This window comes from Hemiscyllium ocellatum, chromosome 8 (genome assembly GCF_020745735.1).
Source record: "Hemiscyllium ocellatum isolate sHemOce1 chromosome 8, sHemOce1.pat.X.cur, whole genome shotgun sequence".
Classification (NCBI taxonomy): domain Eukaryota; kingdom Metazoa; phylum Chordata; class Chondrichthyes; order Orectolobiformes; family Hemiscylliidae; genus Hemiscyllium; species Hemiscyllium ocellatum.
In genome coordinates this window covers 112189240-112202402 of record NC_083408.1, presented here as the reverse complement: position 1 = coordinate 112202402, position 13163 = coordinate 112189240, and the positions used below count along the sequence as shown (strand labels likewise).

Genomic DNA, 13163 nt, shown 5'->3' with positions numbered 1-13163 from the left:
TTTACTATCAAGGTGTGATGAGCTGTTGGAATCTTGTTGGTCCAGAGCTCCAGTTGGAACATCATTGAGACAAGCCAATGCCTCCCTAAGTTCCCTAGTGGTTTAGACCTTATGCTGGCAACACGCATCTGTAAAACGTGGCCTTGAGGGCTGTGGTGAACCAGTGAGGTTTTTCACAAGCTATCAGTTTATCTGATTCATGTTTTTCAAAGCTCAGTAGGAAAACTTGTGGCAAAATTACACAAACAAAAGGAATCTTACAGGTAACCTCAGTGTCAGGCCATATGTCCAATCTAGTCCTGGTCTCTGTGACACCAAGGGGAAACTCTGAGGCACAGGTAAAAATGCAGAAAAGAGACATGAAGCCAACTCCTGGAGTTAAAAGTCTAGGAGTTAAAAGACTTAGACTCTTCAACCCAGGAAAGAGGGGTCTGAAAGGTGCTCCAGTCCATCGGGTATGGAAAGGTAATTATTTTAAAATTAAATTGTCAGAAATACAACAAGGGAACTCCTACTCAAACAAGTAAAATGTAAATTCCAATCTGATATGAATACAATCTTTATAAGAGTGACCAACATGTGGATTGATTACTGGATTCAGACACTGAGGGAAAGTCACTGGATTGATGACAAATAGATTGTAAAAGGTCTCACTTTAGTATGGTTCATAATGGGATACATTAGCTGTGCTTAATGTTCTTTACCTTTTTTCTTGTTATCTTTATTGATCTTAATGATTCAATGATAAAACAGTAGGTTTGTTACGAAATTTACTCAAGTCAGTGAGCTATTGTTTATTGTCTGTGTTAAAAACTGTATGTAAACATTAACAGAACGGTGGTTCTGTTCAATGCAGCTCTGGTTTTTCCCAGTGAATGATGGGACAATGGATCTCTTGTACAACAGTCAGTTTTTTTACCTTATCCAATGATCGAACTGCTCTGTTTTATAAAAGTCTAGTTGTACTTGCTATTCAGTGAGAGATCAGACAATGAGTTTGTATTATATTCAGAAATGATGTCTGTTGCAGATTTAATAGTTTTAATAGTAAAACTTCTTATTTTCATCCATCTTGACTGTTAAAATCCTGGATTTTAAAACTATTCTCAATTATTTTGCTGTTAACTGGTTTTCACCCACAAATTCTTATTTCAAGTTTTCTACTTCTGTGTGAGACTATATTCCAGGCAGTTTCAGTATACACAACCAAATACTCCCAAAGTGTTCTATTGAGACTCCTGAGTATGATTGTACTCTATGTTTGACATAAAAATTGTGTCTGGTGCAGTTCCCAGAGTGTTTCCTTGTATCCTGTCCAGCAGATCACGCAAAATCTGTATTTGCCATAAAAAAGAACCTATGTCTGTCACACTGTTGAAATATCCCAACATGCTTTGCCTTTGAAGGGCATTGTTGACCCAGACGGTCCATGCAGTGCAAGACTTCACACGAAGCAGATATGACAAACGACCAGTAAATCTGCTGAGGTGCTAAACCGTGGATGTCAGCCAGGACTCCTCAGAGAACTTCACAATCTTCTTTGAGAAAGTGCCATGCAGTCTTTTACAATCATTGAAACAAGCTCATCGCATCCATGAGATACAATTCTGTCCCTCGGTACTGCACTGAGTTACTAAGCTAGATTATCCACTCAAGTCATGGAATGGTGCTTGAATTGTGAAACATTTTAACTCTGAGATGAGATTACTACCACCTGGACAATTCAGAAATATGAAGCAGCCACGTTAACTTTAATCATTTAAGTGAGCCAAACCAATGTTTGAGCACTTGCCCAAGCTGGATAAGGACATATTACATTCATTCTGTTTTTGATCTCTTTGCAATTTAGTTTCCTCATCCTCCTCTCTCTTTGGAAGAGGTTCACTTCTTGCTGTCTCATTACATCGAATTAACAGCACATAAACTAATCATTCATTCGACTGGCCTAAATCACTTTTTAAGCTTCCTCCTAACTCAATTCAACTCACCCAAACTCTGTTCCTTTCCCACTCAAAAACACCTCTGTCACTTTCCTCACCCACGTTGGTGGTAGTAAATTCTATATTCTAACCACTGTGATTCTCCTGAGTCCTAAATGGGGATTTGTTAGTGACTACTCCAAAGTTATTTTCTCCCTCACATGGTAATGTTTCCTAACTCTATCTGGTAAAATACCTTCATGAGTGTAAATACTTACATTGGGTCACCTCCTTAGTCCCTTTTCTGAAAACACAGAGAGCCCCAACCTGTTCAGAAATTCCTGGAGATGGTTGAGGTGACCCATTGTCAGACACAACAGTCATCTCTCAGAATCCCTACAATGCGGAAAGAGCCCACTTGGCCCATCAAGTCTGCACTGACCCTCCAAACAGCATCCCACCCAGACCCAGCTCCCTACCTGATACTCACAACCTCACGTTTCCCATGGCTAATCCACTGAGCATGCACATGCCTGCAGACTACGGGCAATTTAGCATGGCCAACCCACCTAACCCACACACTTCCGATGCGGGAGGAAACCAGAGCACTTGGAGGAAGTTTACATACGTACCAGGGAGAATGTGCAAACTCCACATAGACAGTCACCCCAGGTCGGAATCAAACCCAGGCACATGACAGCAATGTTAACCACTGAGCCACCATGTATCTCATTGTGATTTTGATCAGTGCAGCCTCAGATTGTCTAAACTGGAAAGTCTATTCACCACATACTGTACATTGGCAATCCCAGTGGTCAGACATTACATTGTGGTCATGTTGGACCTTTCAGATGAATGTGGAAGATCCAAAGAAGAGTGGAGAGTTCTTCCTGGTGCCCTGGCCACTGTTTACCATTTAGATGAACTAATCATCCCCTCACTGAATGTGGAGTCTTGCTGTGTGCAAATCAGCTGTTGCATTTCCTTCAACAGCGCATTTCAAAAGAACTTAATTGGCTGCCGAAAGGTTTAAAACATCCTGAAGCTTTACAAGGAATACCAACGTATTTTTCCAAGTGCTTGGAGAGAGTCCAGAGAAGATTTATGATAACAATACCAGGGATGATTAACTTTATTAGATGATTTCAAATTCACCTCCTTTGGGTGAAGTAGATTATGGAATGTTAATAATGGGTTGTTCTGTCCTCTTATTTTCCTTGTTTTCTTCAAATCTTTTACAGACGCGAGGGGGAATTTTTAAAAAAACTAGATTGAGTAATGAAATCAAACACGGAGCCAGAAATAGTATTGTGGGTGGACAAATAATCACACCAAGAATTCTATGGATTAGCCCATTTTGACCTTTGACCTCTCAGCTGATTGTGGATTGTGTTAAGATGTGGGATGATGGTCAAACTCTTTTTCTCACTTGGGAGAAATTATCTAATCGCACACTTCATTTGAAAGAAAAGTATATTTACTTTCCATAAACAAATCAATCCAAATGCTGACATTGCCAAAGTTCAGCAACACTTGGGGATGTTAAAGCGAGAGCATTGGCAAATGGAATAAATTCCCAATTCAGATAATTATCTTGGTAATCAGATTCCAAAAATTACATGAGATCTTTCATCCTCATGGTGCTTTAGAATGAAAAATATGCAACAGGACTGAATGTCCCATAAGAGAGAGAATGCGTGTGTGAGAGTTTGTGAGTGTGAGTATGTGCAAGTGAGTGAGTGTGGGTGAGTGTGATCTGGACTCCAAAGAGGAGAACGAACCTGCTAATATGCTTCCTGTTAGGCTTTCTCAGATCCTAGTAGGTTTCAATGAGATCCGCTAAACTTGAGAATACCAACCCATTCGACTTAATTTCCCTTATAGGTCAATCACCTCATCTCAGGAATCAATCGAGAGAACGTTTACTGTCGCCCCCTGTTAGGGACTGACATTCTGCCTTTGTTCCAGGTGTGCTCTCAGCAAAGTCCTGTACAATTGCAGCAAGATGTCTTTCTGTACTCCAGCACCCTCAAAATAAAAGCTAACTCATCACTTTCCTTTTTATGGTTTGCTGTAGTTAGATGTTAACTTTCCACATTTCTTGTAAAAAGATAGACAATTCCCTCTGAACTCCATTATTTAATCGTGTCTCGTGAAAATAATACACTAGCGCCTCAACTTATGAACTTAATCTGTCCCGGGACCTGGTTCACGAACCGAAAAGTTTGCGAACTGAATCAATTTTTCCCATTGCTCAGATAGCGTAAGAATGCTTGGACATAGCAACGAAAGCTGTTCACAGCGCACGTGCCAAACACGAACTGAATGAGATCATGCGGGGCCCGAGAGGTTTTGCGTTCAACAAGCGCTTGGCAAAGCAAAACAATGAAACCACGTGGTCACACATGGGCCTTTTGCATTCATGCCTTTGTTCATACCTTGAATTTCGTACGTACGTTGAAGCAAAATTTTACGTACAATCCTGTTCGTAAACCGATTTGTACATGAACGGGGTCTTTCGTATGTCGAGGCGCTACTGTATTCCGGTTTTCTATTCTTTCCAACAAAGTATGCAATTCCACTCCCCGACCTGTCTAAAAGGTTTACACTCAAGTTGCTACCTTTTTGTGCACTCACTTGACTTGGCCATACTCCTTTGCGGGAACTTTTTATCTCTCTCACAGCTTACTTTCCCCGAGCTTTGTACCATCAGCAAACTTCCGATATGTTGCATCCAGTCTCTTAAGCAGTCATTAAAATAGATTACTCTGATTTCAGCTGGTAATACTGATCCTTATATCCCCTGTGTGTTTTATATATATAGAAGCAATCTGTTATATGTGTGTAGTTAATACAACAGATTATAAAATCTTAAACTGTAGAATAGAATTTGGTTTACAGAATCCCTACAGTGTGGAGCAGATCATTAGCCCATCGAGTCCCCACTAAGCCTCAAAAGAGCATCACATCCAGATCCATCCCCCTACCCTATAGCTCTGCATTGCCCATGGCTAACCCACCGAGCCAGCACATTCCTGCACACTATGGCCAATTTAACATGGCCAATCCACCTAACCTGCACATCCTTGGTGGGAAGAAACCACAGCACCCAGAGGAAACCCACACAGACACAGGGAAAATGTGCAAAGTCCACACAGTCAGTTGCCTGAGGCTGGGATCAAACCTGGGTCCCTGGCGCTGTGTGGCAGCAATGCTAACCACTGAGCCACTGTGCCACCCCAACTATAATCCAGATAAATCCTCTAATCTGAATATTTGACTCCAGTGATGCTGCCTGTACCTTGCATGAATCTGGTTATATTAATCCTTTGTTAAGTTTGGGTGTTAAGAGTAAGGAAAGACTTGAGGAGTTGAAAAGACAATGTAATTGTGAAATTAGCTACCACGTACAGTGAGGTGGACAGTGGAGCTGGGGTTAGTAAATGTGATTCAGGACTGAGAAATGATTCTGTAAGAGGACGGTAGGGTTGGTGAAATCTCTTACATAGCGAGGCTTTCTAGTCATGAAAATTCATACTTAGTGAAACAAAATGGGGTTTTCTCTCAGAGTGAGGATGTCCTGTATTCAGCACATGGTTTGTGAGTTTACAGAAGTCTCTGCTTCTGGGATTGAGAAGGGTAAGTGAGGCCAAGGTTCCTTCTCTTGATAGTTCTCTCCCCTTGTCAGTATAGCGTCCCATGCACAGATATGTGTGAATATGGAAATGCATGTTTCTGCAGGTGTTCCAAGAGACAAAAAGGCTGCATTGTGCTCTAAGTCCTCCAGGTGCACATGTATTGTATCAGTGTTTAATAGTAATACGGACAATGTGAATTTATTACTAAGTAAGAGGTCAACACTTGGTGATTTACCAGCAAATCATGTAGTAATTAAAGCTCATGGGGAAATTGACATGTCCAAACTTTCAAATCTAAGAGGTGTTCAAAGTTGCAGGGTGCAGTTGGCTGCAGCCTGAACTTGATAATTTAGCTTCTCCAGATTACACAGGCAACCCTTGCTTAATCTTAGTGCAATCACCCACCCCCCCCACCCCCTTTTGAGTTTTTAGACATAAAACAGTTTAGTACTTTGCACTCCAAGGGGAGTCCGCTTTGCACTTTTCACAGAGGGTTGTTGCTGAACCAACAAGGGGTTCTTTTCAAATACACATGAGGAACATGATGAATGTTGAGATTAGAGATAGAAGTTTGATTCGTCTGGATCACGTTGGCATAAGTAGGGAAGATGTGTTGGGTAGGCTAGAGGTTATTAAGGTGGACAAATCCCCAGGACTGGTTGGGATCTATCCCAGGTTGCTGAGGGAGGTGAGAGAGGAAATAGCTGGGGCCCTGACATATATCTTTGTGGCATTCTTAAACACAGGTGAGGTGCCGGAGGACTGGAAGGTTGCTCATGTTGTCCCCCTGTACAAGAAGGGTAGTAGGGATATTCTGGGTAACTACAGACCAGTGAGCCTGACGGTGGTGGGGAAGTTGATGGAGAGGGTACTGAGAGATAGGACCTATTTATATTTGGAAAGGAATGAGCTTATAGGTGATGGCCAATATGGTTTTGTGCTGGGGAGATCATGCCTTACCAACTTGATAGAGTTCTTCGAGGAAGTGACCAAGTTGTTAGATGAAGGAAGGGCTGTTGAAGTCATATACATGGACTTCAGTAAGGCCTTTGATAAGGTTCCCCATGGTAGACTCATGGAGAAAGTGAAGTCACATGGTGTGCAGGGTGTTCTTGCTCAGTGGATAAAGAACTGGTTGGGCAACAGGAGACAGAGAGTAGTAGTTGAAGGGAGTTTCTCAAAATGGAGAAAGGTGACCAGTGGTGTTCCACAGGGGTCAGTGTTGGGGCCATTGTTGTTTGTGATATACATAAATGATCTGGAAGAGGACTCTGTTGGTATGATCAGTAAATTTGCAGATGGTACAAAGATTGGTGGAGTGGCAGACAGCATAATGGACTGTCAGAGAATACAGGAGGGTATAGATAGACTGGAGAGTTGGGCAGAAAAGTGGCAGTTGGCTTTCAATTCAGACAAATGTGAGGTGATGCATTTAGGCAAGACTAATTCTAGAGCGAATTATACAATGAATGGAAGAGCCTTGGGAAAAATTGATGGGCAGAGAGATCTGGGAGTGCGGGTCCATTGTACCCTGAAGGTTGCTGCACAGGTGGATAGAGTGGTCAAGAAGGCATATAGTATGGTTGCCTTCATCAGAGAGGGTATTGAGTATAAGAGCTGGCAAGTCATGTTAACACTGTACAAGACACTGGTTCGGCCACATTTAGAATACTGTGCAGTGTTCTGGTCGCCACATTACCAAAAGGATGTGAACGCTTTGGAGAGGGTGCAGAGATGGTTTACGAGGATGTTGCCTGGTATGGAAGGTGCTAGCTATGAAGAGAGGTTGAGTAGGTTAGGTTTATTTTCATTTAAAAAAAAGGAGATTGAGGGGGGACTTGATTGAGGTTTACAAAATCATGAAGGGTAAAAAGTGAGGTCTGCAGATGCTGGAGATCAGAGCTGAAAATGTGTTGCTGGTTAAAGCGCAGCAGGTCAGGCAGCATCCAAGGAGCAGGAAATTCGACGTTTCGGGCATAAGCCCTTCCTGATGCTGCCTGACCTGCTGCGCTTTAACCAGCAAAACAAAATCATGAAGGGTATAAAGTTAAAAATCACACAACGCCAGGTTATAGTCCAACAGGTTTAATTGGAAGCACACTAGCTTTCAAAGCGACACTCCTTCATCAGGTGATTGTCACCTGATGAAGGAACGTCGCTCTGAAAGCAAGTGTGCTTCCAATTAAACCTGTTGGACTATAAACTGGCGTTGTGTGATTTTTAACTTTGTACACCCCAATCCAACACCGGCATCTCCAAATCATGAAGGGTATAGACAGGGTGGATAGAGACAAGGAGGATTCAACAACGAGAGGTCATGCTTTCAAACTGAGAAGTGGAAAGTTTATGGGGGATACACGCGGTAAGTACTTCACACAGAGGGTGGTGGTGTTTGGAACGCGTTGCCAACAGAGGTGGGAGAGGCAGGCACGGTAGATTCATTTAAGATGCGTCTGGACAGATGCATGAGTAGGTGGGGAGCAGAGGGATACAAGTGCCTAGGAATTGACCGACAGATTTAGATAGTACACTTGGATCGGCTCAGACCTGGAGGGCTGAAGGGCCTGTTCCTGGGCTGTAAATTTTCTTTGTTCTTTGTTCTTTGTTCTTTGTACACATCGAGAGATGTATTTCACTAATGACCTGCCAATGGGTGCAAGTGCCTATTTTGGAAGGCGTTCCTAGCTACAGCCTCAGGAACACAAACATAAAGACAGAACATCAGGTTAGACTCAGAAGAATCAACCTGCTGACATAGCTCATGCAGAATGGTCATTAGAGTCATACTGAGCAGACAAGGCCCTTTGGCCCATTGAGTCTGTGCTGAAATGGTGAATGATGTCCTGGGATGGGTGCTTCAGAACCCTCTCCCACCAATATCTTGAGGGGACAAAACTGACTGGAGGAGCCAAATCTTTTTTATTTGATGCCAAAATTCCATATTACTTCTGACCAATGTCAAATTGTTAATTGCTATCAGATCGTCAGTGTTGACAGCAACATATGAAAAACTTGATAATGACTGGGTACAATTTAAACACAGCAGACATGCAATGTGACATTTTTACTCAAACGAGGCATCACACCTAAACTCTAAATTTGACAAAGAATCTCAAAATTGAAGTTGGGGTGGGTGACTTTAGTGAGGATGTTGAGGAGCCGGTGTTGGACTGGGGTAGACAAAGTTAAAAATCATACAACACCAGGTTATAGTCCAACAGTGCTTAATTGGAAGCACTAGCTTTCAGAGCGCTGCTCCTTCATTAGGTAACTAGTGGGGCAGGATCACAAGACACAGAATTTATAGCAAAAGATTTAGTGTAGTGAGGTGAGAGACAATATGATCAGGGTGTGTTTTGATGAGCACATGCAGCATTTGGTTTGTAGGATTTACAAATGTGTGAAGAGAGAGGGGGGAGAATGGGTAAACACCTCAAACGTTCACTCCCTCCATCACCAGTTCAGGAAAGCAGCTCATCACCACCTTCTCCAGCGTGCTTTGGAATGGGGAGTAGATGCCCATTGGGCGGCACGGTGGCACAGTGGTTAGCACTGCTGCCTCACAGCGCCAGGGACCTGGGTTCAATTCCCGCCTCAGGCGACTGACTGTGTGGAGTTTGCACGTTCTCCCCGTGTCTGCGTGGGTTTCCTCCGGGTGCTCTGGTTTCCTCCCACAGTCCAAAGATGTGCGGGTCAGGTGAATTGGCCATGCTAAATTGCCTGTAGTGTTAGGTTAGGGGTATGGGTGGGTTGTCGCTTCGGCGGGTCGGTGTGGACTTGTTGGGCCGAAGGGCCTGTTTCCACACTGTAAGTAATCTAATCTAATCTAATGCCAGCTGTGACAGTGATGTCAACATCTGAAAAATGAAATCAAGGACACAATCTAAATAACTGGGACATATGTTGAAGGATGTTTCTGAATGGAGGAAAATTAGAAATAATTTTTACAATTGTTTAAATTCCAGTTTGTGCCCTTAGCTCAGGTCATCTCACTTTCTGAAAGTTCAAAAATTCAGATCCTTCTATCTAGAGGATCATAAATAACTAATATGTCTAGAATTAGCTGATGTTTGCAATGGATTTAATCTCCACTAAATCATTCTTTTTTTCCTGTCGGTGATAGATACATTGGAAGCAAAGAATAAGCCATTCAGCCCATTGTGACTGTGCCCGCTCTCTGCTTCCTGCCTCTCCCCTGCTCTTGTCCCATATCTCTGCAAGTGATTTCATTTCAACCATTTATTCAATTCTCTGTTGAAAACAACTTTTAAATGTGCTTCCACCATTCTTTCAGGTAATGTAGCCCAGATTATAACAACTTTACTGTGTAAAAACATTTCTCCTTATTTCTTTTGCTGACCACCTTTAAATCTCTGGTCACTATTGCTCATGCTAGTTTCTCCTTATTTAATCTGTCCTAGACCTCCCACGTAGGTGTGATGGTTGAGAAGGCAAGACAACACCTCTTCTTCCTCAGGAGATTAAGGAAATTCAGCACGTCCTTAAGGACTGCTATTAATCTTTATAGATGCACCACAGAAAGCATTCTATTCAGATGCATCACAGCTTGGTACAGCAGCTGCTCTGCCCAGGACTGTAAGAAACTACAGAGAGTTGTGAATACAGCCCAGTCCATCACACAAGCCAACCTTCCATCCATTGACTCCATCTGCACTTCTCACTGCCACGGAAAGGTAGCCACACAGTTATAGAGTCATAGAGATGTACAACAGGGAAACAGACCCTTCGGTCCATCAGGTCCATGCTGACCAGATATCCCAACCCAATCTAGTCCCACCTGTCAGCAGCTGGCCCATTCCCTTCAAACCCTTCCTATTCATATACCCATCCTTTTAAATGTTGCAATTGTACTAGCGTCCTCTGGCAGCTCATTCCATACACGCACCACCCTCTGCGTGAAAAGGTTGCCCCTTATATCTTTCCCCTCTCACCCTAAACCTATGCCCTCTAGTTCTGCAGTCCCCCACCCCAGGGAAAAGACCCTTTGCCTATTTACCATATCCATGCCCCTCATGATTTTATAAACCTCTATAAGGTCACACCTCAGCCTCTGATGCTCCAGGGAAAACAGCCCCAGCCAGTTCAGCCTCTCCCTGTAGCTCAAATCCTCCAACCCTGGCAACATTCTTGTAAATCTTTTCTGAGCCCTTTCAAGTTTCACAACATCTTTCCGAAGGAGACCAGAATTGCACGCTATATTCCAACAGTGGCCTAACCAATGTCCTGTACAGCCACAACATGACTCCCAACTCCTGTACTTAAAGACTCCCTTTCCAGGTTGTAATCTCTTCCAACCTCTTCCGTCAGGCAGAAGATCCAAAAGCTTAAACACATGTACCAACAGATTCAAGAACAGCTTCTTCCCTGCTGTTACTTGACTTTTGAATGGATCTCTCAAATTTCAAATCTATTGTCCATTTGGCTTTCTGTGCACCTTCTTTGCAGCAGCAACTTTGCATTCCTCGCTCTGTTCGATCACCCAATGATCCTTGTATGGTATGATCTGCCTGTACTGCACACAAAACAAAACCTTTCCCTGTTCCTAGGTTATGTGACAACAATAAATCAAATTATTGATAGGATATCAGTAAATTCCCTCTGCACTGGTCTTGGAGAACCTAAGTAAAACAAACATTTATATTTATATATAGCCTCTTAAGCCTTCAGAAGTCCCAAAGTACTTTAATTGGATCTATATTACTGTCCCTTCACTGTTGCTGGGTCAAAATCCTGGAAATTTCTCCCTGTTAGCTCCTATCGTTTACTGCAGCAGCACACAAAGACAGTTACTCAATCCTTTACAAAGGCAGCTAGGAATGCTGTTCTAAGTAAAGATGTTCTAGTCAAATATTCCCCCATTGGATGTTGGAAACATGGCAGCCAATTTGCAGAAGAACAACAATTAGACAGTGAGCAGATAATCTGTTTAATTATATTGGGTAAGGGTTAAATATTGATCAGGATACTAGAGAGATCTTGCCTTATCTTCACTTGAAGAATGGCCCTAGAGTCCTTTTCGACCTGAGGTAACCCTAAATGAATGTGCCTCAAATAGTGTTGAATACTGCAGTTGGAGGGTCAAACCTAGGTTTTGTGCTCGAACCTCTGGACATCTCTGATAAAGTGCACTAGCTCAGGAATGAAGTTTTATACTATTTGACTTTTGTTTCCCCTGTTCAGGTCTGGTTTAAAAACCGCCGAGCTAAATGGAGGCGGCAGAAGAGATCATCATCGGAGGAGTCGGACTCCCAGAAATGGAATAAAATTTCGAAAAACACCCCGGTGGGGAAGGCTTCTGGAGAATCCACTTCGGCAGCCCAGGAAAGCGAGGTAGACTCAGACAGCTGATAACTGGCACTGATTGATCAGGAGCATTCACCCATTCTCAGCTCAGACTGTGGCTGGGATCTTGCACTTTGTCCCTCTGGAGGACTGAGGCTGCTGTAAATACTGTATAAATACATATTATATATATGTGAGTTTTTGTATGTGTGCTTGTTTTGTTAATAAAAAGAAATCATGATGTTACTCCAATGAGCCACAGTGCTGCTTTATTGAAACAAACATTGTATTCCCGGCCTATTCCTGAGATTGAATGAATTGAATTGAATTGAATTTATTTTCACCAGTACTGAGGCACAGTGAAAAGCGTTGTTTTGTGAGCAATACAGGCAGATCCCAGAGTTAAGTAGCATAGATAAGTAAATAATAGGTAAACTGCAGCAAAAACACAGGGACAGGCGAATGTTAAGAGATGGTAGGACTGATGTGGGAAGAGAAGCTGGTTAGGATTATATTCACTGCAGATTGTAAGAATGAGAGGTATCTCATAGAAACGTATATAATTCTAAGAGGACCAGACAGGGCAACCGCAAGAAGGATGTTCCTGATGATGGAGGAGTCCAGAACCAGGGGTGTCAGTTTAAGGATAGCAAGTATGTCATTTAGGACTAAGATGAGGAGAAAAGTCTTCACCCAGAGAGTGGGGAGGCTGTGGAATTCTCTGCCACAGAAAGCAGTCAAGGGCAAAACATTGAATGATTTCAAGAAGGAGTTAGATATAATTTAGATTAGATGAGATTAGATTAGATTAGTTCTTAGGGCTAAAGGGAAAATGGGAACAGGGTATGTCAGTTCTGACATAACACAATAATTCCAGTCTCTTGAAATCTTGCGTTATAAGAAAATCACACAATAGCCGCACCATCTAAACAAATGGGACCGGAATCACATTATAGCCAACACAGGTAAAGAACATTCACATTCTGCTAAAATGGTCTAAATTCTTCAGTCACTTTAAAGCCAATTCACCCTGAAGAAACAGGCATTATAGCAGAATCAACTGTACGGAATTGGATGATCAACCATGACCATATTGAATGGAGGAACAGGCTCAAAGGGCTGAATGGCCTACTCCTGCTCCTACCTTCTATGTTTCTACGCAGGTCTTAAAATAAGCAGATGCTCATTTAGTGCTGCTTAGCAGATGTCACAAAACCATAGAAATTTATAGCCGAGAAGATGTCCATTCGGTCCCTCCTCCTCATGCTGGCTCTTTGAAAGAGCTTCATCCCACAATGCTACT

At 42.6% G+C, this 13163-nt stretch overlaps 1 protein-coding gene across 2 annotated transcripts in view; it reads left to right on the top strand.

Annotated features, from left to right (window-relative positions):
* The window catches only part of gsc (goosecoid), a 32925-nt gene extending 20819 nt beyond the window's left edge, over positions 1 to 12106 (top strand). For both annotated transcript variants that reach the window (XM_060828594.1, XM_060828593.1), the window contains one exon: positions 11759 to 12106. In XM_060828594.1, coding sequence (XP_060684577.1) covers positions 11759 to 11926 — 168 coding nt within the window. In that variant the 3' untranslated portion in view covers positions 11927 to 12106. The remainder of the gene's footprint in view (positions 1 to 11758) is intronic.
* The last annotated feature ends 1057 nt before the right edge of the window (positions 12107 to 13163 follow it).